Source organism: Symphalangus syndactylus, chromosome 5 (assembly GCF_028878055.3).
Source record: "Symphalangus syndactylus isolate Jambi chromosome 5, NHGRI_mSymSyn1-v2.1_pri, whole genome shotgun sequence".
Classification (NCBI taxonomy): domain Eukaryota; kingdom Metazoa; phylum Chordata; class Mammalia; order Primates; family Hylobatidae; genus Symphalangus; species Symphalangus syndactylus.
In genome coordinates this window covers 120,772,639-120,797,577 of record NC_072427.2, presented here as the reverse complement: position 1 = coordinate 120,797,577, position 24,939 = coordinate 120,772,639, and the positions used below count along the sequence as shown (strand labels likewise).

Sequence of the window (24,939 nt, the reverse complement as noted above, 5' to 3'; positions counted from 1 at the left end):
GGGTCTAAGTATCTGTAGAATTATCCTCTCCATCAGCTCTCACTGATCATTAATGTTTCTGGATATTTCTTACCCTAAGATTTGCTTACCAACAAATCAAAGAAACTCTTCACTAATTATTTTTAAATTGAGAAAATAGTATTCAGAGGCAAAGATTTTTATATTCTTTTTTGAGACCGAGTCTCACTCTGTCACCCAGGCTGGAGTGCAGTGGCGCGATCTCGGCTCACTGCAGCTTCCACCTCCCAGATTCAAGTGATTCTCCTGCCTCAGCCTCCCAAGTAGCTGGGATTACAGGTGTCTGCCACCACGCCCGGATAATTTTTTGTATGTTTAGTAGAGACGGGGTTTCACCATGTTGGCTGGGCTGTTCTCAGACTGACCTCAGGTGATCCACTCGCCTCGGCCTCCCAAAGCACTGGGATTACAGGCTTGAGCCACCACACTCAGCCTTATTCTTATGTTTTAATTTGGTCATTCTTTCTCAGATCTACAGATTGAACATCCCTAACTGAAAACTTTTTGAGTACTAACAGTGCTCAAAGGAAATGCTTATTGGAGCATTTACAATTTCAGATTTTCAGATTAGGGATGCTGAACTTGGTGTAATGCCCAGTATTCCAAAATCCAAAATAATTCGAAATCCGAAACACTTAATGGTCCCAGCATGTTGGATAAGGGATACTCAACCTGTATTGATTTTTCTCCAGTATAATTCAGTTCTATAAGTTCTTCCCTATAAAAAATGAATAAATTAGAAATTTGATAATAAAACAATATATTTTATTAATTTTAAACTCTGTCTTGCAGTCTGATCATTCAGAAAGGTCAACCTAGAAAAAAGACATGGCTAAGTAAACTATTGTAAGCCATAACTAAGTATTTTGGAAAGCCTTCATTAACACATAAAGAATTTTGGTCAAGCACTGTGGCTTATGCCTATAATCCTAGCACTTTGGAAAGCCGAGGCCGACGGGTCACTTGAGCTCAGGAGTTTGAGACCAACCTGGGTAACATGGTGAAACCCCATATCTACAAAAAGTACAAAAATTAGCTGGGTGCGGTGGCGCATGCCTGTAGTCCCATCTACTCGGAAGACTGAGGCAGCAGAACCGCTTGAGCCTGGGAGGTGGAGGTTGCAGTAAGATGAGATCATGCTGCTGTACTCCAGCCTGGGCGATAAGAGTGAAACTCTATCTCCCTGCTTTGGGAGACCAAGCAGGGAGGATTACTTGAGCCCAGGAGTTTGAGACCACCATGGACAACATAGCAAGACCCCATCTTTAAAAAAAATTTTAAAATTAGCCAGACACCTATAGTACCAGCTCCTTAGGAGTCTAAAGTGGGAGAATTGCTTGAGCCTAGGGGGTTGAAGCTGCAGTGAGCTTTGATCATGCCACTGCATTCCAGCCTGGGTAACAGAGTGAGACTCTGTCTCAAAAAACAGAACAAAACAAAAAAAAAAAAACGGGTTTTTTTTTTGTTGTTTCTATCTTTTACTTAGGACACCTGCTCTAGAGGCTAGATAAAAATAGACTGTAATGGCCAGGTGCAGTGGCTCACACTTGTAATCCCAGCACTGTGGAGGCTGAGGTGGGTGGATCACTTGAGGTCAGGAGTTTGAGACCAGTCTGGCCAACATGGTGAAACCCCATCTCTACTAAAAATACAAAAAATTAGTTGGGCATGGTGGTGCGCACCTGTAATTCTAGCTACTCGGGAGCCTGAGGCAGGAGAATCGCTTGAACCTGGGACGCAGAGGTTGCAAAACACTGCCATTGCACTCCAGCCTGGGTGACAGAGTGAGACTCCATCTCAAAAAAATATATGTATTAAGAAATACCACCAGCAGTGTTTTGCTAACATAGCTGTAACAAATTATTACATTCTTTTTTTTTTTTTCACTCTTGTCGCCCAGGCTGGAGTGCAATGGCGCAATCTCGGCTCACTGCAACCTCCGCCTCCTGGGTTCAAATGATTCTCCTGCCTCAGCCTCCTGGGTAGCTGGGACTACAGGCGCCCGCCACCACGCCTGACTAATTTTTGTATTTTCAGTAGAGACGGAGTTTCACCATCTTGGCCAGGCTGGTCTCGAACTCCTGACCTCGTCATCCACCTGCCTCGGCCTCCCAAAGTGCTGATATTACAGGTGTGAGCCACTGCACCCAGCCCAAATTATTACATTCTTAAGACAGACACCTCTTAGAGTCTATATATATGAGGTTTTACTCCCTTTTCTACACTCAGTATGTGTTAATTGATGCAAAGCAATTAATTGGCCTAAAACGTTTCAAATATTATGGTCTATACATTCAGAGAGTAAGGTTTAAGAATGAATTATTGGTGCTTCTTGGTGGGTGTATATAGCAGTTTTTAGAAGTTTAAATTTCACCTCAGAAAGATAAGCTTTTGATTCAGTGGTTTCAAATTTTTAGATCCATCCATTTAAGAATTGTTTTTTTCAAATGTATATACACGTATAACATAAAAATTTTTGTAATTTCAAATGTCTTTTTTCAGTTTTTTGAATGAATTATTATATTTGGTTTTAGTTACATTTAAAAGCTTGAAAATTACCTTTGTAACAATCATTTGAGTATCATTCATTGTCACATGAAATCAGGTATTTACATTTTTTTCTAATGCTAAAATATCCAACATTGTAATTGCCTTATTTTTCCATTTTTATAAGTATAAAAGCAATGAATTTTAACACTGGTATTTAAATAATACAAAATATTATCCAAATTCATAACAGCACAGTGAAGTTTCTTTTGAAGACTATGTACTAGAAGCATTTAGAACTTACCAATATATACTGGGATAAATCGTTTCAATAAAGTTTATCAAATATTCTGTAAACTTGGACTTTTTGAAAAAGCACATAATCCCTTCAGTTCCTAAGTTCTAAAATTCATTCCTTACATCCTTCTTCAAGAAAAAGTTTATCAGTTTCCCTGAGTTATTTGGACTGAATGTTTGTATCCACACCCGCCCCCCACCCCAAATTCACGTGTTGAAGCCCTAACCTCCAATATGATGGTATTTGGAGATGGGGCCTTTGGAAGGTAATTAAGGCTAGATAGGGTCACAAGGTTGGTCCCCTTATGATGGCATTTGTGTTCTTATACAAAGAGACAGGAGACTCTCTCCATCATGTGAAGATACAGCAAAACAGCAGCTGTCTGCAAGCCAGGAAGGGAACCCTCACCAGGAACCAAACCATGATCTCGGACTTCCCAGCCTCTAGGAACGTAAGCAATAAATTTCTGTTATTTAAGCCACCCAGTCTATGGTATCTTGTTAGGACAATCTGACCTGACTAAATACCACCATATTAAGTTGAATCGTAAAATTAGTTACAATAGTTGAACACTTTTACTCATAAAAATAGTAATTTCCTAAGGTTCAACCTAATATCAGTACTAGGCCCTGTCTGTTCATAAAATTGAATTGAGTTGACAAATACGAAAGAGCAGGGTCAGACAGGTGCGGTGGCTCATGCCTGTAATCCCAGCACTTTGGGAGGCCGAGGCAGGCGGATCACCTGAGGTGAGGAGTTCAAGACCAGCCTGGCCAACATGGTGAAACTCTCTCTACTAAAAATACAAAAGTTAGCCAGGCATGGTGGCACATGCCTGTAGTCCCAGCTACTCAGGAGGTTGAGGCAGGAGAATAGCTTGAACCCAGGATGTGAAGGTTACAGTGAGCCAAAATTGCACCACTGCACTCCAGCCTGGGCAATAGAGTGAGAGTCTGTCTCAAAAAAGAAAAGATCAGGGTCCTGTGATACAGTACACTCTGAACCTGATGGGAACTAGTCCTTCTAATAAACTAGAGATGGCTTTTACAGTAAAGCAAAGACATCTCTTATCAATCACCTATATCCATGAATCAAAAAAGACAACCAGGTCAGGTATGATGGCTCACACCTGTAATCATAGCATTTTGGGAGGCTGAGGTGGGCAGATCACCTGAGGTCAGGAATTTGAGACCAGCCTGGCCAACATGGCAAAACCCTGTCTCTAATAAAAATACAAAAATTAGCCGGATGTGATGGCACACGCCTGTAATCCCAGCTACTCAGGAGGCTAAGGCACGAGAATCGCTTGAACCCAGGAGGCAGAGCTACAATGAACTGAGATCACCACTGTACTCCAGCCTGGGCAACAGAGCAAGACTCCTTCTCAAAAAAAAAAAAAAAAAAAAAAAAAAAAATGCTGGGCGCAGAGGCTCACGCCTGTAACACTTTGGGAGGCCAAGGTGGGCGGATCACCTGAGGTCAGGAGTTCAAGACCAGCCTGGCCAACATGGCGAAACCCCGTCTCTACTAAAACTACAAAAATTAGGTGCATTGGCGGGTGTCCATAATTCCAGCTACTCAGGAGGCTGAGACAGGAGAATCGCTTGAGCCCAGGAGGCAGAGTTTGCAGTGAGCTGAGATCGCGCCACTGTACTCCAGCCTTGGTGACAGGGTGAGACTCCGTCTCAAAAAAAAAAAAAAGAAAACCAAGGAAACATGTAATGGGTTTGAGGAAACTTAAGGATAAAGGTTAAATAATTTAAAGTTTTCAGAGTTTTCCTAACTTAGGGGAATAAAGAAACTGACCTGGAATCTTTAATGTTGTTCTGCCTTCTGAGAATGGCTGTTGAGCTTCACATTCATGTACAGGAAGCCTCAATGCATATTCTCTTTGGTGAGTCAGGGAGACTCAGGTGCTTGAGTTGTGAGCTACTACCCTGAGTTCAAGGGGACTTGAGTGCCAGGGACTGGCTGTGAGGCAACAGTGCCCTTACCATGTCCTCCAAAGCAGTCCAACTAAAAATGCTCAGCCTGGTGCTACCACTGCTCTTATAGGTACCAAATGGGAGTGGCTTGAAAATTTGTGAGTCCAAAATTTCCAAACATTTTTTTCCTTCAACTTTAAGCTTTCCTGCATGGTCTGCAAAGGTTGAGGGTTTGTAGATCCCAACCCAGTCCCCCAGCTCCTGTCCTGTTCACAGACATACCAGATCCTCAAGGCCAGCCCCTTAGAAAGAATACCTGATGTTACAATTAAGTTGTGCTAGTACCCTTCATTGTTCTGAATGAGTCTCCCAATTCTCCTTTAGAAGCTAGTGCTAATTATGAATGTGTTTAATATACAAGCACGAAATTATGCTGTAAAAGTATAAAAGGGAAGGAAATAGAATTGTAAAATGGGGTTTTCGGCATGGTGAAATGGGCTATTTTTTTTCCCTTTGATCATTTCTACTTAACAAAACATTTTAAAATATTTATCTAGTATTCAACTCTCAGAGGTAGAGAAATATAAACATTGAATTGAAGGATTTGTGTGGTCAAATCTAAAGCACACCTAGTTCAAGAAACTTAATGTCAGAGAAGGGACTGCCCAACATAACAGCATTTGTTTGTTCATTCAGTAAATAGTTTTTAAGTTCTATTATATTCCAGCTATTTTAGCAATCACAAAACTAGAAATCAAGTCCGGTATTTTGTTTCCCATTGCCCTTTTCCCTAAACCTAATGATGCCTGTTTATCTCAGGTAGATATTTTGGGTATCTGTCTCCATAAGGTCACTAAAGTATTAGCCCAGCATTGTGATGACTGTGCATGGAAGATCCTAACCCTTGTCTCAGAAAAGCTTACTTGTTTACTTAAGTAAAAGCTTCGTACAGCGGTCTTAAGCTCTTTAAACCTCAGCTTCCACATCTGTAAAAGGCACCTGCCCTAAGGATTAGAAGTGGGCAGGCCCACACAGCTCTGGTAAGTACCAGGTATCCAGTGAGCTCTCCCTGCTGTACCTGCTCTTCCAAGAGCACAGTGCCATATGGGAAATGGAATTAATGCCATTCTAAGGGGACTACAGAGCACAGAAAGGCCCCAAACCCAGCCAGGCAGGCCAGAGGACATCCTGGAGGAGGCCACAACTGAGCCAAACTTAACAGCAGGAATGCACTAAAACCTAAGATCCACCCATAGTAAACAGTTAACAAAATCCTCCTGTTTGGGAAAAAATGGATTTTCTAACGTCGTGGACTTGCTTTTGAAAACTTTTTATTCACAACTGGATTATGCAAAAGCAACTCAACTTCAATTAAAACAAGTCATTTCATAATTGTTTTAAAACAAACTATTGAATACAATGAGTGCACATTTTAGGGCTTTATATCATCTTCTTCCTCTTCATGCTCTGCTTTCCTCTTTCTGGAAGGTTTACCTGAATAAATATGAGAGGTAAGACATAAAATTCAATATAAAATGTTTCTGGAAATTTTATCTAAAATGGTTCTGATCTGACAGTGAGGGAGCCAGCCCTTCACGTTAGAGCTCAGTTTCTCCACCCTTGGTAGCCAGTGTGTGTCCCCATGGACACTGTCTACATCAGGCAACTGAACCTAGGTTTCCCCTGGGCAGTGGTCAGGGCTGAAGAGACACTTACTTTTTTTTTTTTTTTTTTGAGACAGAGTTTTGCTCATTTCCCAGATTGGAGTGCAGTGGCGCGATCTCGGCGCACTGCAACCTCCATGTCCTGGGTTTGAGCAGTTCTCCTGCCTCAGCCTCCCAAATAGCTGGGATTCTAGGCATGCACCACCATGCCCGGCTAATTTTTGTATTTTTAGTAGAGATGGGTTTTCACCATGTTGGCCAGGCTGGTCTCGAACTCCTGACCTCAGGTTATCTGCCCGCCTCAGCCTCCCAGAGTGCTGGGATTACAGGCATGAACCACTGCACCCGGCCTACATAGCATTTATATTGTATTATAAGTAATCTAGAGATAATTTTTTGTTTTCAGACAGGGTGTTGCTCTGTTGCCCATGCTGGAATGCAGTGACATGATTACAGCTCACTGCAGCCTCGACCTCCTGGATTCCATTGATCCTCCTGCCTAAGCTTCCTAAGTAGCTGGGACCACTTGTGCTCAGCTAATTTTTTATTGTTTTTTATTTTTATTTTTTGTTGTTGTAGAGATGGGGGTCTAATCTTGGTCTCGGGCTGGGCTCAAACGATCCGCCCGCCTCAGCCTCCCAAAGTTCTGGGCTCCCAAAGCACCCAGCCTACAGATGATTTAAAGCATAGCTTATATGCAAATGTTAAACTATCTTATATAAGCAACTTGAGCACTTGTGGATTTTGGTATCCTCTGAGTCCTGGAACCAATCTACCATGGATACTGAGGGACAACTTGTGTGTTGTGTAGAGAGAGGAAAAAGTAAATGAACACACAGTGACCAATGTTGTCACTGCAGTGTTTTTCCTGTCTGTATCTCCAGAACCTAGAACACAGCATGTGTTCAGAAAACATTGAATGAATTAATATGGCCAATGGGCAATACCATAGTGATTCTCTTATATAATTAATACTTAAGGCCAGGCACGGTGGCTCATGCCTGTAATCCCCACACTTTGGGAGGCCGAGACAGGCAGATCACTTGAGGCCCAGGAGTTCAAGACCAGCCTGGCCAACATGGCAAAACCCCATCTCTACTAAAGATACAAAAAAAAAAAAAAAAAAATTAGCCGGGCATGGTGGTGCATGCCTATAATTTCAGTTACTCAAGTGGTTGAGGCACAAGAATTGCTTGAACCTGGGAGTTGGAGGTTGCAGTGAGCCAAGACTGTGCCACTGACTCTAGCCTGGGCAACATAGCAAGACTGTCTCAAAATAAAATAAAATAAATAAATAAATAAATACATAAATAAATGACGTAAAATGTATTTGTACCTGTGATCTTATAAAAGGAAAAGAAAACAAAGGAAAATATTTTTATAACAAATGAGATAACCCCTCAACTATTACATTGAAATAAAGACATCCAGTTTTAAGCCAGGCACCATAGCTCACACCTGTAATCCCAGCACTTTGGGAGGCCAAGGTGGAAGGATTGCTAGAGGCCAGGAGTTCGAGACCAGCCTGAGCAACGTAGTGAGACCCCTATCTCTACAAACCATTTTAAAAATTAGCCAAGCATGGTGGTGCATGCCTGTCATTACAGCTACTCAGAAGGCTTTGGCAGGAGGATCACTTGAACCCAAGAGATCGAGGGTGCAGTGAGCCATGATCATGCCACTGCATTCCAGCCTGGGCAACAGAGCAAGACCCTGTCTTAAAAATAAAATAAAATTGAAGGCTGGGCGTGGTGGTGTCTCATGCCTGTAATCCCAGTACTTTGGGAGGCTGAGGCGGGAGGATCACTTGAGGTCGGGAGTTCGAGGCCAGCCTGGCCAACATAGTGAAACCCCATCGCTACTAAAAAATACCAAAATAGCCAGCCTTGATGGCAGGCACCTGTAATCCCAGCTACTTGGGAGGCTGAGGCAGGAGAATCACATGAACCTGGGAGGTGGAGGTTGCAGTGAGCCGAGATTGTGCCACGGTACTCCACCCTGGGCAACAGAGTGAGACTCCATCTCAAAAAAAAAAAAAAATTTTAAAAGACACCCCGTTTCCCACAATTAACATGATAGACCACCCCTTGCTCTACCCACATGAAACACTTTGTAGTTCTGTAGCCGAGACTTGGTATCTCAGGCCCTGCACCTTTCTTTACAGGCCTTTCCATCTTCCTAGAGTGCCTAACCTGGCCTGTGTGCTTGCAAGCTTCTGCTCATTCTTCAATACCCAGCAGAGACTTCCTCCTCCATGCAGCCTTCCAAGACCCACCCGAGTACAGGTATCAGACCTTTGGGCCACTCCTAGTCCTACTGCTGCATTTGTCTTACTGGATTTCAGTCAAGTGTGTAGACAGCTAATTTGTATATGCCTGGTCTGTGAGCTGTATTCCCAGCAGTTGGCTCCTGAGTACAGGGTAAACTCAGAATTGAATACATTTGGTCTTCATCATTACTGAGTTTTTTTGCTCTCACTAATCTTTGAGACTTGTCTTCTGACCCCTGATCAGTGTCTGAGGAATAGATGCTGGCTTGTTCCTCTGAAAGCAAAGGAATTTTAGACATGGGATTCACCTTCAAAGATGGTTTATTCCTCAGTGTTTCTTCTGCCAAATATTGTTACTTCCCACTGTACATTTTTCCTGAAGGAGTCAACTTTCTTTAAAAGTTTCAGCGGGAAGGTAAATAGAACTTTCAGACATGCTGAAATGACTAGATTTGAGAGATTTTGTTCTCAGAGAGGTTATTTGATCACTTTTAAATACGCACACATCAGTTTTAAGAACTGTGAAGCTTAAATATTGGGTCTTTAATTATACAAGCAGAGGAACTGCCTTATATACATTTCCCTCCACAAGGACATAAATTGTTTAATTGATTTTATTTGGAGGATGCCATGTTTTCCTTTTTCTTTTTTTTTTTTTTGAGACGAAGTTTGCTCTTGTTGCCCAGGTTGGAGTGCAGTGGTGCAATCTTGGCCCACTGCAACCTCCACCTCCTGGGTACAAGCGATTCTCCTGTCTCAGCCTCCCGAGTAGCTGGGATTACAGGCATCCACCACCATGCCTGGCTAATTTTTTGTGTTTTTAGTAGAGACGGGGTTTCACCATGTTGGCCAGGCTGGTCTTGAGCTCCTGACCTCAGGTGATCCGCCTGCCTTGGCCTCCCAAAGTGCTGGGATTACAGGCGTGAGCCACTGTGCCTGGCCAGATGCCACATTTTCACAGCTAATCTTTTCTGTGGGAGAGTAGCCCTAAGAAAAACAAAAACAAAAAGGCCTTCGTACTTTTGTCCTCAGTAAATAGTAGGACAAGGAGTAAGAGCTCGCCAGAGCAAAAGCAGGCACTGCCACCCTGAAATGATGAAATGTGACCTCCATACCTGACTCACCTTGGAGTTCACCTTGATAATAATTTTTAATAGCAGCCAGGCTGAAGCTGTCCTTGCCTTCCTCCTCCGCACTGTCACTGCCAGGGTCCTGGTAGGAGACACTTGACCCCTCCTTGTAGTGCTTCTCCCGCAGATGGATTGCCTGAGACTCCCGATGAGTGGAAGCCCTCAAGCGTTCTTCTTTCTGTAAAAAAGCAAATAACCTCTTCAGCCTAAAACAGAAACTTGTGCCCTCTTGCATCTACTTTTACCATAAAGAACACATAATGCCTAGTCCAGGATAACAGCTGTCCCATGTGTCTTTGGGGTACCATCTTCCCCATCACACCTCTGTTACTCCACGTGGATCCTTTGGTTTGCAGGTGTGAAGGCAATGCAAGGGTGAAGAGGCAGAAGGGGCCAGGTGTGGTGGCTCACGCCTGTAATCCCAGCACTCTGGGAGGCCAAGGCAGGCAGATCACTTGAGGTCAGAAGTTCGAGACCAGCCTGGGCAACATGGCAAAACCCCGTCTCCAACAAAAAATGCAAAAATTAGACAGAGGTGGTGGTGCACGCCTGTAGTCCTCAGCTACTTGGGCGGCTGAGGCAGGAGAATCACTTGAACTTGGGAGGCAGAGGTTGCAGTGAGCCAGGATCATGCCACTGTAGTCCAGCCTGGGCAACAGAGCGAGACTCCATCTCAAAAAAAAGCAGAAGGGTGCCCTGACACTAACCGGCTCGATTGGCATTGGCACAGGCCTGTTCTCCAGAGCCTTGCTGGTGTTCTGTTGGCACAGGTCTGTCCTCCAGAGCTGTGCTGCTGTTCTGTGCTGCCACTCGGCCCAGAGAGAAGCGACCCACCTGAATTGACCTCCTGGAGCAGCAGAGGGTGTTTCTGTTCATACCTGAGCCACAACCACCTGACCTGCCCAGGCTCCACCAAACTCCCATGGCTCCCAGATATTCCTGTCCTGACCCCTCAACCCAGAGCTCCCCATAGCTCCAATGACAGAATGGGGAGGCCTTACTAGGGGACAGTTCTTGAGCCACAAGGTAGACTTCATTTTTTTAAATCTGCCTGGCATTTCACACACTGGGGTTCACAATGTATGTTTGTGAAAGGTTACGTTTTTTTAAGTCATCGGTTTTCTAGATTTCAGAGTCCTTTGTTTGGTAGTCTCACCAGCAGCCATTGACATTACTGTGGTTAACTACACACTTAGAAGGTTAAGCTGGTTCCCTAATAACTGCAAGAAATAAAACAGCAGTGGCAATAAGAAATGGTGAATTAATGTTCTGGAAAACATTGTTCTTACTACCCTAAATGTCCCAGGATAAAGCTTAGCAAACATACCTTCTTCATCACTTCTGTGTGTTGGCCTTCAGGATCACGACCCGCCATTGGTAAGATTCTAATTTTCTGTGTCTTTGAACTTCTGTTAGCAAGTGGCAGGGTCATCTTTCTGTATGTGGCACTGTCTCTAGAGTGAGGTCTGCCAGGAAGTGGACAAAAATGTCTCACTGGTTACTAAGAACACTGGGAGGCAATCATACCGATAGCAAACACACCTGGGGACGAGGACCTCACACTCAGCAGACAGAGGAGGCAGGATCACAGTTCTTCCTTCTCCAGCCTCCTGACAAGCTCCTCCCTCTGCCCCACCTCCTGGGGAAAGCTGACTGGGCTAAAGTGGGAGTGCAGTGGAAGTGAGGAGAGGCAGGTGGCAACGTCAAAGTCTTTTACAAAGAATATCCCTGATTGCAGTCAGAGAGAGGAGAAGAGAAGGAATATGAAATCTCAGTTCCCGGAGAAAGATGCAGATGCCAGAAGGGACAATTAGAGAACTAACAATGAGTCTCTTCATCTGGAAAAAATTGGCAGTCAAAGCAAGGAGGCAGGTCACAGTAGCAACAGGGGCCTCATAACAGCCCGGGGGGATGATACAGCTAGACCAGGAGTCCTGGGGCGGAAAGAAATATCTTCCTGACTACAGGAAGGCAGCTTTTAATTACATGTATCAGAGGGGAGGAGAATGATCCTTAGGGACGTCTCTGGAAGAGAGAGCATGGCTACAGAGAGATGGGACGTCCAGAATGAGATGGTGCCAGGCAGTCAAATATCGCAGTGTGGCGCACAGGGGACAGTGAAAAAAAGCAAGCTCAGAATCATGCATCTTTTAGGATGCTATTCTAGGAGAGAGGATTAAGAGACTGGATTGAGCACCACTCACCACTTGTGCCAGGTCTCTGTGTGATGTTCTGTGTGTTATTTGAATTCATTGATACAACATCCGTGTGCAGTAGATGTTATTGCCATTTTATAGATAAGGAAGCTAGAAATTAGTGCGATTGCAACCCTTCCTCAAGATTACATAACCTCAGAGCTGTCCCTGTTTATAGTCTATAAAAAGACCAACAGATTTACTGAATATGATTTACATACTATAACATCCATTCATTGAGGTATACAACTAAACAGTTTTACAACCATGACCCCTATCTGATTTTAGAAAACTTCCATGTCCCCCAAAAGAGCGCTTGTCTTTTAAGTACTCCACCTCTGGAGGAAAGCCTACTCCTAATCAACAGTACTGTGTCCTTCAGAGGGAAGGCAGGGAGAAGGGGCCACAACGGTGAGCTTAGGTGGCCCCATATCTGACTGCTTAGGCACAGGCTGCATCAGCCTCAGGCAAGGGGAGAGCCCAGCCTGCCGGGTCTGTTGCCGGCACACACCAACACCATTCTGATGATGGCCTAGCTTCCCAGGTCAATTTCACTCCGGGGAAAGGACCTGCTGAGCAGCAGAGCTGCAAGGACAAATCCTGCAGGCTTCTTTCCAAGTATACTGATCAATGTAGATTAACATACCTACATTCAGGGTTATAATCACTCTCCTGGGAATTCTGATAGGATGAACTGGCTCCCTGACAAATAGCAGCTTGGAGTAAACTTGAAAAAGGTGTATGAGAACCAGACCATGGTCCAGGGGTGAGTTGTCCTATCCCTACTTTGTTGCTCCTTAAATGCAAGTAATCATGTCTGTGTGAATAGTTACCTAAAGGTAAGTTTGGATTTAAAGATGGCTTGTCCCTGTAGACCAGTGTCTTCTCTTATAAACAGGTGGATGTAATTGCCCAGCAGCGGGGCCTTGTACACATCAAACACTTCATTGCCTAAATGCAGGGACATGCTGGAAATGAGACAGTTCAAATATTAGGGTGGATATTTAATGAGTCCTACGGCCTCCATTCTGCCCTGTGAACTTTGCTTAAAATAGTGTGGAACTGCTAGATCCTGTCCTCATACTGAATTCACAGGAAAAGCAGAAAAGATGATGTAAATAACCTGTCTCCTTTCAAAGTAAAAAGTGGTAAAAATCTATCCTCTTTTTAACTTGAAATATAATTGTTTTGTAATTTTACAAATCTCTACCACTTCATTAGCAAAGCAGAAACAAGTTTTCAAAAATATCAATTTGTCATGTCTGATATCTCACCAATGGGAGCTACCTTTAGTCTTTCACATCAGTAAGGTAGACACAATGGCTTTTGTCACATCTTCAGTTCATTTCTGAAGTCTCCACCAGCACAGCTATAAGACCTCCACCCTATTTACTTCTCTCAGGTTTCCTAGGTAATTCCAGAGACCTAGATTTTTGTAAATCCTTTAGTGAAAATGACCCCAGGCTAGGCGCAGTGGCTCACTCCTGTAATCCCAGCACTTTGGGAGGCCGAGGAAGGCGGATCACCTGAGGTTAGGAGTTCGAGACCAGCATAGCCAACATGGTGAAACCCCATCTCTACTGAAAATGCAAAAATTAGCTGGGCATGGTGGCACATGCCTGTAATCCCAGCTACTCATGAGGCTGAGGCAGAATAATTGCTTGAGCCCAGGAGACGGAGGTTGCAGTGAGCCAGGATTGCGCCACTGCACTCTAGCACTCCAGCCTGACAGAGCAAGAGTCTGTCTCAAAAAAAAGAAAAAAGAAAATGATCCCAAAAGAAGTTTCTACAAAGAAAACCTCACTCATCCCAGGCCTGCCTCTTGGTATGTCAGTATTTTTCAGGCATTTTATGCTCACCTTCTATCTGACCACTTGACCATCCGAGCATTGCTTTCTTTAATTTTATTTCCTTCTTTATCCCGGCGTATCCTCCATCTTATGGTATTTTCTACCTGGTTAAAAACCCAGAGGCATTGGTTAGTTAAACCAGTTTAGCTAACTAAATGTTCTTCTTTCTTCAAGTGATTTATAATCATGTGTAAAGACTTGATAGGTAATGATAGAAGAAGCTTACAAAAACTAATTGATTCAGCAAAACTGAAACCTACCTGCTACAAATACCTAGAGATGTTGGTTAAACTAACCAGACATTTTCTTTAAATCTTTTCTGAGCTCCAGTTCATAGCAGTGGAAGCAGGAGCTAAGTAGGACGCAGGCCAGAGGTGTTCTCAAACAAAACACATGAAGAACTCCAAAGGAGCGAGCATGAGGCTTTGAAAGAAGCCAGCGAAAGAAGGGCTAAAAAGTGCCTCATTCGCCTAGTGAGACAGGGAAGCTCTGGGCATGAAATTACAATTTTTTAAAAAGAATAAACAACTAATTAACAAAAAATTAAAACATGAGATCGGTGCTTTGCCCTGTTTTTGAGTCTAAATTTATTCTACCCATCTGGTGAACTCCAAGTCACAAAAGTAACGACAACAACAATTTCCCCTGCCCAATGATACCACTGGGGCCCCTGGTAGAAACTCATAGGAAATCCTGTAGCCAGGTGTGGTGGTGTGCACCTGTAGTCCCAGCTACTCAGGAGGCTGAGGTGGGAAGATCACTTGAGCCCAGGAGTTTGAGACCATTCTGGGCAAAACAGCGAGGCCCGTCTCAAAAAAAAAAAAGTTTTAAATTAAAAAAAAAAACATTGTTTTAAAGGAAACCCCCTTAAGGAAGAACAACATGCCTGTGAAAGCAGTTGGTAGTGCTTTGCCGTCCCACCCCTTCAAGAGGGAACCACCTAATGACAAGGTCTCTTTTGTGCATGGTTTGAATATCCATGAAGAGTCGAGACATTTCTGTTGTGGGAAATTGCCAGGATCTACCCACTGTAAAATGTGGAGGCAATTCCATATACCTTATTATCCTGAAGGAAGTAGCTAACAATTTTCAAAAATTTTTATCTTATGTCAAAAAAAGCATAACTGCAACCAAAAGAAGGAAGTGACAATTCTACAGGGATAAAAAAGGGCACATACCTCCTCCTGTAAAAATATTCTGAAAAGGTGTTTAATTCCTAGGTCTAAAGAGCTATTGAATAAGAAACATAAGAGGATTTCCCAAGCTCAAGTCTCAAGTTGTCATCCCTGCTTTACTTTATTAAAGGAAAAACTTAAAAAAGGAATAAAGTGTGGGATGGTACCTTTAATTTTAACCTGATTCTGTCTTCCTCGTCAAGCACTTTCTCATCTTCAAATTCATCTTCATAAAACTGAGGATCAAAAGGTCTAAAAATTGTATTTTTAACATCATGTTAGCCATATTTAGTAAGGAATATGATTAATATTATATTTAATCATCCCTACAATGTGCCCTCATGTGTTTCCAAAAATCACAGTAGACAAATAACTTCATGTAAACTTTCAAAGAAGTATGCAAATTATCATGCTTTCTGAAATTTGTTCCTAAAACATATTGCGTGAAATGAAATTCAAATGCAACTAACAATTCAAAATGTTATTTGATGAAGTATGTCTTCCAAAGTGTAGGCAACACATGGTCTTCCCTTATTTTTTAAGAAAATGTGTTAAGCACAAGAGCTTGTATGCATGTACCTTAGTGAATCATACCCACTGGCACTATTTTGTAGTACAAAATAATTGTCTTTTCTAGATTCGCAATGGCTTTTGCATTAAACATTTGTAATTTTTTTTTTTTTAGACAGAGTCTCACTCTGTTACCCAGTCTGGAGTGCAGTGGCACAATCTCGGCTCACTGCAACCTCCATCTGCTGGATTTAAGAGATTCTCACGCCTCAGCCTCCCAAGTAGTTGGGATTACAGGTGTGCGCCACCACGCCTGGCTAATTTTTGTATTTTTAGTAGAGACGGGGTTTCACCATTTTGCCCAGGCTGGTCTCAAACTTCTGACCTCAAGTGATCTGCCCGCCTCAGCCTCCCAAAGTGGTGGGATTACAGGCATGAGCCACCGCACCTGGCCAGAATATTTGTGATTTCTCTAGCAGACTTTCTCACTCTTACTTTCTGATTTGTCAACTCTATACTAGTGAAAAACACCTTCATCCATTGTGACCTGTTTATGTAAAAGAAAGTGCCAAAATGCTAGAAAAATTATTAGCATTAAAATTCTTTCTCACCAGTGATTCATTTTTCTACCACAGCACATCCTAGATTTATTTTTTTCAAAGTTATATGAGAAATCTCCCATCTTTGTGATTAGTCAACTCATGATAAATAAGAAAAAATATTCTATGCATTTTTTTAATATCTTGAAAATTTTAATCAGTCCTCTTACTTGGGTTCTATACTGAGAAACTTGGGTAGTTTAACAAAATACAATTCATTTCCTAAATCAGAGTTGATACTGGGAATTTCTTCTTCTATTATGGTTTCAGAAATTGGCTCTTCCTCCTGCTGGTCCTGAGGCACTCCATGTTCATCCTAAGAAAGGTATCAGAAGGTGAGAGCTTGAAGACATTAGACATGTGCTAGCTTTACTCATTCTGCACTAGGCAGATGCAGGTTTGATAGGAAGTAAATTTTTTTTTTTTTTGATATGGAGTTTTCACTCTGTCGCCCAGGCTGGAGTGCAGTGGCATGATCTTGGCTCGCTGCAACCTCCATCTCCCGGGTTCAAACGATTCTCCTGCCTCAGCCTCCTGAGTAGCTGGGATTACAGGCCTGTGCCACCACGCCTGGTTAATTTTTGTATTTTTAGTAGAGATGGGGTTTCACCATGTTAGTCAAGCTGGTCTTGAACTCCTGACCTCAGGTGATGTGCCCACCTTGGCCTCCCAAAGTGCTGGGATTATAGGCGTGAGCTACCGCGCCTGGTGGGGAACTAAATTTACACTCCACTTTAGGGATAAAACAGCAACTCTTACAAGCTTCTCCCTAAAACCTCACCTCATGCCTACAAAAAAGCAAAACAGGCTGGGCACGGTGGCTTACACCTGTAATCTTTGAGACTTCGTCTCAAAAAAAAAAAAAAAAAAAAGACAAAACAAAACAGAAATAAAACACAGGAAAACAAGATCTGTTAGCCAACATTAATAGAAAAAAGTATATTTTATTGACTTTTTTGCATAACATATTCAGCAACAGAAGTATGAAATTATTCACCCCATCAATACTAGGCAACTACTAAAATCAAAGAATATCAGCAGAGCTCATGCTTCTTGTCATAGGCTTGAATAAGAAAAACCTTTAAATCAAAGGTTTTTATATATTATATTTTTATATTATTTTATATTAGTCTAGCCCCTAAAGTTTGGCATCACCCTTATTCTCAGTAGTTCCTTCTGTGCCTTCTTATATCCAGAAATTCCCAATATAGCTAAGAAAGTCACCTATTCATCAGATGTTCAGCTATCCACGTCCTCTCTCAACATGAGAGAGAGAGACTCATCAGCCTCTGAAGCTTTCTTTTTTAGCTTTGAATAATGGGATTGGTTGATATTGGTGATTGTACTTACAACCAGCTGTCCTGGAATAGGTGGTTGATTGCCCTCATCACTCTCAGAAGAAATGTCATCTATATCTCCAAACAGATCCATGGTCCCACTAGGATCTTCGGTGTTGGGGGGAAATGCACAGTATTAATTTTTCCAACTAAAGTTCTTTACACAGTTAGTTCTTGGTCCACCACTTCAACATAGTCCAAAGATTCATAAGCCAAATCTCCATTAAACCAACCTCAAACTGGCTCCCTAAGCCAGGTTCTCAGAAGCTTAACTAACTAGCGTGTCTTTGGAGAAAGGAGGAGGCAGAGTTGGTGGGTGAAAGGTAATCACTGTGGCAGCCAGCTTTCAAGGCTCCTGCCCATCCTAGTGATTCCTGCCTCTGGTTTCCATGCCCTTGTGTGGTCTCCTCCAACACTGTGTCATGATTGATCTATGTGATCAATAGAATACAACCTCTATTCGAGATGAGGCTAGGAAAGACACTGGCTTTTCTGTCTTGCTCTTTCTGTCTTAGGTCACTCACTCTGGGGAAAGCCACCTGCCGTGCTGTGAGGACATTCAAACTGCCTATGAAGAGGCCCACATAGTGAAAAACTAAGGCCCCTGCCAAAACCCACGTGAGCCATCTTGGAAACAGATCCTTCAGCCCTAGGCAAGCCCTTCAGTAATGTAGTGCCAGCCAACATCTTGACAGCAGCCTGCAAGAGACTCTGAGTTAGAAACACCCAGCGAAGCCATTCCTGAATTCCTAATCCTCAGAATCAGCATAATAGAAAATGCTTATTGTAAGTGCTCAGTTTGAGAGTGATTTGTTTTTATGTTTTTTGTTTGTTTTTGTTTTTGTTTTTGAGACAGAGTCTCACTCTGTCAACCAGGCTAGAGTACAGTGGTGCGATCTCGGCTCGCTGCAACCTCCGCCTCCCAGGTTCAAGCAATTCTTCTGCCTCAGCCTCCTGAGTAGCTGGGACTATAGGCACACACCACCACGGCCAGCTAATTTTTGAATTTTTAGTAGAGACAGAATTTCACCATGTTGGTCAGGCTGATCTCAAACTACTGACTTCAAGTGATCCACCCGCCATGGCCTCCCAAAGTGCTGGGATTACAGGTTTGAGCCACCGTGCCCGACCAGTTCTTTAGAGAAGTTTTACTAGTGTTTACCCTTTAAAAAGTTTAAAGTTCTATAAAAATGTTACGAACCTTTCCTAAATTCCTGGCTTTTAAAAGTGATGCATCCATAAGTGAGCCTAAGTACACAAAAGAAACTTGTGGTATCAGGAGCCAGGGCCAAAATGTGTGCATTACTAGAACATGAAAAGCACCATTGCTTAGGGCTGTCTTCCTAGTTACAATGTCTGAGTCATGGCCAGATGTGGTGGCTCATGCCTGTAATCCCAGTACTCTGGGAGGCTGAGGCGGGTGTATCACCTGAGGTCAGGAGTTGAGACCAGGCTGGTCAACATGGCGAAACCCTATCTTTACCAAACTTACAAAAATTAGGCAGGTGTAGTGGCACATGCCTGTAATCCCAGCTACTCAGGAGGCTGAGGCACGAGAATTGCTTGAACCCAGGAGGTGGAGGTTGCAGTGAGCTGAGATGCAGAGCGAGACTCCGTCTCGAAAAAAAAAAAAAAAATTGCAAGTTAGTGAATAGCTAGATGCATAATTTGTACAATTTTATAAAGTTTAAGAAAAAGACATTTGCAATGGAGTTATGCTGACTCTTTTCCCTTGTTTTAATCCCCCAAGCTGTCACAAAGTATATTTGATGGTAGCTTTGATTGTGATTGTGGCTCTCTAACAAAGACATCTGTTAACCAGCACCTGCCAGGGCTGCCAGCTGAAATATGTAGCAAAAAAGGAGCAAAATTCTGAACCAAAACAGAAAGAGTGCGTAACAGCATTTGACAACAGTGCTGCTCAGGACCAGCCCAACACTGAATGTATCTGCACTGTGCAAGAATGTTCATAGAAGCCTATGTTGTCCATATTTATCCACATTTGTGTCAAATCTTTTTTTTTTTTTTTTTTTTTTTTTGAGATGGTGTCTCACTTGGTCGCCCAGGCTGGAGTGCAGTGGCACAATCTTGGCTCACTGCAAGCTCCACCTCCTGGATTCAAGCGATTCTCCTGCCTCAGCCTCCATAGCAGCTGGGATTACAGGCACCTGCCACCACACCCAGCTAATTTTTGTGTTTTTAGTAGAGACGGGGTTTCACCATGTTGGCCAGGCTGGTCCTGAACTGCTGGCCTCAAGTAATCCACCTTCCTCGGCCTCCCAAAGTGCTGGGATTACAGGTGTGAGCCACTACACCCAGCCTAATTTGTGTCCAATCTTAAATCATTTGGCAAAGTACACATGAGCATATAGTATTTCATTCAGTTGGAGTTTCTCGGGTGTTTTCTTTAAGGTATTTGCAGTTGCTGCCCCTTTCTTGAACTCTGAGTACTAGACTCTTTTTAATTCTCAATATGAGTAGAGCTTTTTGAGCTATAAATTAAATGGGAACTTGGCCTGCATGGCCACTGTGTATGGCCCAGAGCTGAGCAGATAGCCATAATCATTTTAGCATATTGGGGACTAAACAAAAGAGTAAATAAATTGAGGATATTTGAAACCAGGCTTTTTGCTTTTGGAGAAGGCGATAGAAGAGGCAATTCAGTAAGAGTCTGTATTAAGGGAGCCTGAGCCACCTAAACAAGAAACCTTCTCATGCCTTCTGGACCTCATTGGGCCGAGATGATAGATTGGTAAAAGACTGCCATACATATGCCCAATCTTAACGGCTTCCTGGGACAGAAAATGCCCAGTTCATTCTGAGAATCTCAGCCTATGTAGTTACTTGATGTTCCATGATTAAGTGTTAAAAGGGCCTGTCTAGGCCGGGTGCGGTGGCTCACGCCTGTAATCCCAGCACTTTGGGAAGCCGCGGCGGGCGGATCACAAGCTCAGGAGATTGAGACCATCCTGGCTAACATGGTGAAACCCCGTCTCTACTAAAAAAATACAAAAAAATTAGCCAGTCATAGTGGCAGGCGCCTGTAGTCCCAGCTACTCGGCAGGCTGAGGCAAAAGAATGGCGTCAACCCGGGAGGCAGAGCTTGCAGTGAGCCGAGATCGCACCACTGCCCTCCAGCCTGAGGGATAGAGCAAGACTCCGTGTCAAAAAAAACAAAAACAAACAAAAAAAAAAACGGACTGTCTACAAAAGAGGACATGGATGTTTCAAATCCCTAGAGACCTGTACTCAGTTCTCGTCCTGATTCTAACCACAGGGTTCAGACAGCAGTGATATTTGCCACAGACACACTGAGCATTATCAGATATGCTGGGTTATTAGGCCAAAGTGGAAGAGCAGTTTGCCCTGTAGCCTGGAATTACTGCAGAACAGTCTCTTATTCTGGTCCTCACTTAAAACAGGTAGCATCTCTGCCTTACTTGGTAAAAGGTCAAAGTCGCATAATGAAATAAAGTGTATGTTGGCTCCTAAATCCAGAAAGATCCACCAAGCATTCTTTTGCACTGGTAGGTGGTTTAAGGTACAGCACCTTATCCTTCATTTTGGAGGGGCTAGCCAGACATGCTCCAGACCATTAGTTCCCCAGAAACTTCACTGAGGTGGCATGCCCCTAAATTTTGATGGGGATTATCTCCCACTCTCTGGTTTGCACGCTGATTACTAAGGCATCTAAAGTACAGTTATTTCCTACTCATCAGATCAGATACCATCAGCATAATGTCATCGATGCAGTGGACCAGTGTGACATGGGGAACATAAAGATGGTCACGATTTTTGCAGACTCCATATGCAAAGTATTATAGGTAAGTCCATGTAGCTGTGAGGCAAGATTGTTGCCTCAGACCAAAGGGGCTTCATTGGTCTAATAAGGGGTACCATTGGTCTAATGAGGGGTGCCATTGGTCTAAAAAGTAGAAGCAAACTGTTTCTATTTGTCCTTACCTATTAATAATTTTTTGCCCAGGCTGGTCTTGAACTCCTGACCTCAGGTGATCCACCCACCTCGGCCTCCCAAAGTGCTGCGATTATAGGCGTGAGCCACCACACCTGGCCCTGCCTACAGCTTTTGAAGGATACATGTCCTCCTCTGCTTAATAATATATTTCTCACAATCCTAGTGACCCAGCCTGGATGACAGAGTGAGACTGTCTCAAAAAAAAAAAAAGCAGCTGCTAGTGTAGTCATTATTTGATTCGGTGTAAGATAACCAGTCATTTCCAAGATCAATCCGCCAATAGGCCATACAGGTGAGCTAAATTAGGGATGTGGCCAGGTGCAGTGGCTCATGCCTGTAATCCCAGCACTTTGGGAGGCTGAGGCAGGCAAGTCACCTGAGGTCAGGAGTTCTAGAGCAGCTTGGCCAACGTGGTGAAACCCTATCTCTACTAAAAATATAAAAAAACTAGCCAAGCATGGTGGTGTGTGTCTGTAATCCCAGCTACTCGGGGAGCTGAGCCAGGAGAATCACTTGAACCTGGGAGGCGGAAGTTGCAGTGGGCTGAGATTGCACCACTGCACTCCAGGCTGGGTGATGGAGCGAGACTCCGTCTCAAAAATAAGTAAATAAGGAGCGAGACTCTGTCTCATAAATAAATAAATCAAATCAAATAATGAATAAGTAAATGGGGGATGTAAGAGGTATCATCACCTCTGCTTCTTTCAAGTCTTTGATGGTATCATTCATCTTTGCAATTCCCCCAAGCATGCAGTGCTGTTTTTGGTTTATTATCCTGGTGAGAAAAATAAGTTCCAGGGGCTTCCACTTGGTCCTTTCTACTTTAATGGTGCTTCATGGATCAGAAGACAATGTGGGGAATCTCTCAGTTGACAAAATATATCTACTCCAATCATATATTTAAGAACTGGGGAAACAACAAGGTGGGTCAGTAAATCTGGAGGGCATACTGTGAGTTGAACTTGGGCTAAAACTCCACCACTGTCAGTCTCCACTTTGTATTTAGTGGAGTGTTTTAGGTTCTAGGAGTGAGCATCAACTGAGCCAGTATCTAGTAATCCCCCAATTCTGGGTATTTCCTTTCCCTAGTTTGTAGTCTACTCTAGTAAATGAGATAATCTGACTCATTGTGATACCAATGGACACCATGGGCTACCAGCATCCCCCTTCTCATTGGTGGGGAGCTCAGAACTGCACTCAAACCCACACTAACCCCTAAACTCCATCTTTGAGGATTCGTTTCCTTGACCACCTAGTCAGGTTCTAGTCAGGAAACAGAAAACACACCAGTTGTCTGTACAGATCGAAAATTTTAAAGTTGCAATTGGGTTTAAAGTTGTGGACTAGGTTACTGAAAGTATAAAAAGAGGAACTCTAAGGGTTCACAGAGATAGCAGATGGAAAGAACAGCTTCCACCTGTGGGGCTGAGGGAACATAGGGATGAGCAGGGATTATAAAAACTTAAACACTTACATAAAGGGCCCCCTGAAGCTTAACTCATACCTGAGGAAAAGCTGCTGCCCAGCTGGTCCGGATGTCTCTCAGGGGAGAAAATGAAGCTGGCTCTCCAAGTGCTGGCAAAACTGCAAACTGGACTCCGCAGCTGCAGAAAGGCTCTGCCTCTGCTGAGGTGAAGAAGTGTTGGTGGGTCCTCTCACAGAAAATGCAAGTCAACAGGAAGCCCCCAGAAAGTTCCATAAGCAAACAGGAAGGAGCAATCCCTTCTTAGTTCTCCAGGCTTCCAGTCTTCCTTTGGCGCCCCCTAATAGGGGGCAGCTGGCTAAGCTCAAATCTGGTTTGTGGACTCCTGACCCCAGCACCACCATGCTAGGTACAGAAGAGTAGGTTTGGAGATGAGACAAGAGCTTAACAACTGACACAGGTGTCTACTGGCAAAATATTTAACACAAACACACAAAATTGTGTTGCTTGGAGAGACTGGAGTCAGAATGAAGGCTCTTAAAAACCAGGTAGAGGACTTTCCATTTGATAAGCCAGGAAATAGCTGGCACTGAAGATTTCTGAGTTAGGAAAGTGACACGATGATGACTTAGGCCTCCCCTCTCTTGATGTCACTTTTCTTTCTCTATAACCAGGCTTCAGGGTAAGCCTCCCACAACTACCACTCCCAGTTTGGACTAATAGCACCAGGAAGAAAGAAGAGTAAAAGTACAGGCTGCCAGTAAGGACAAGATTAGTGGATGTAGAAGAGCTCCACAGAGAAGGCAAATATGTGTGTGGTGGATTTCAAACATACCTGCAAATCCTTTGCCATTCTTCCCATCAAGAGGAATCAAATTCCACTCCCTTTGTATTTTTTTGTTTGTTTTTTAAGACAGAGTCTCACTCTTGTCGCCCAGGCTGGAGTGCAGTGGCAGGATCTCAGCTCACTGCAACCTCCGCCTCCCAGGTTCAAACAATTCTGCCTCAGCCTCCCGAGTAGCTAGGATCACAGCCACGTGCCACCATGCCTGGCTAATTTTGTATTTTTAGTAGAGACAGGGTTTCACCGTGTTAGCCAGGATGGTCTCGCTCTCCTGACCTCAGGTGATGTCCACCTTGGCATCCCAAAGTGCTAGGATTACAGGCATGAGCCACCGCGCCTGGCCCAGATCCCGTGTTTATTTAAAATTTTGACATTTTGTTCATCATGGATTTTTTGACATTAATTTTGAATACAATATTTTAAAAATTATATTACAACAGTATTTATCATGGTTATCATTGTGGATCGAATAGTGATCTACCCCCCCCCCACCCCCTGCCGAATCCATATCTACCCACAACTTCAGTATGTGACCTTATTTGGAAAGAGAGAATTTTGCACATGTAATTAGTTCAGATGATATCATACCAGATTAGAGTTGATCCTAAATCCAATGAATGGTGTCCTTATGAACAGAGGGAGATCTGGAGATACTGAGACCCGGAACAGAGACACAAGGAAGGTCATGTGAAGACAGAGGCAGAGACTGAAGTCATACTGTCAAAAGCCAGATTACCAGGAACTACTAGAAACTGACAGGCAAGGAAGGATCCCTGCCAAGAATCTTCAGAGGCAGCATGGCCCTCCCACACCTTGATTTTGGACTCCAAGTCTCCAGAATTGTGAGAGAATCTCAGCCTGGCCCAGAAGGCTTCTTTGTGGGGAATGAGAGGAAGGGGGTTGAGAGAGCAGCAGGAATTCACTGAGACCTAAGACTTTGTGTAAAGCATTAGCAAAATCAGTTTGCTTTGGGAAAAGTAGATTTTTTTTTTTTTTTTTTTTGAGACAGAGTCTTGCTCTTTCGCCAGGCTGGAGTGCAGTGGCGTGATCTTGGCTCACTGCAACCTCTGCCTCCCGGGTTCAAGCAATTCCCCCGCCTCAGCCTCCGGAGTAGCTGCGACTACAGGCGCCCGCCACCATGACCCTGTGATCCACCCGCCTCGGCCTCCCAAACTGCTGGGATTACAGGCATGAGCCACCGCGCCTGGCCGGAAAAGTAGATTTCTTAAACACAGAGAC

At 43.5% G+C, this 24,939-nt stretch overlaps 1 protein-coding gene across 1 annotated transcript; it reads right to left on the bottom strand.

The window, feature by feature from the left end:
- Positions 1-6,042: 6,042 nt before the first annotated feature.
- On the bottom strand, positions 6,043-23,107 carry LOC129482782 (RNA polymerase-associated protein LEO1-like). The gene is made up of 9 exons (XM_063640690.1): positions 22,938-23,107; positions 17,471-17,565; positions 16,291-16,436; positions 15,179-15,263; positions 13,846-13,940; positions 12,820-12,954; positions 11,119-11,257; positions 9,786-9,969; positions 6,043-6,222 (listed from the first exon to the last, which is right to left on the bottom strand). Exons 2-9 carry the CDS (start codon positions 17,549-17,551, stop codon positions 6,161-6,163), a joined length of 927 nt encoding a protein of 308 aa, XP_063496760.1. The 5' UTR covers positions 17,552-17,565; positions 22,938-23,107; the 3' UTR covers positions 6,043-6,160.
- Between the last annotated feature and the right edge of the window lie 1,832 nt (positions 23,108-24,939).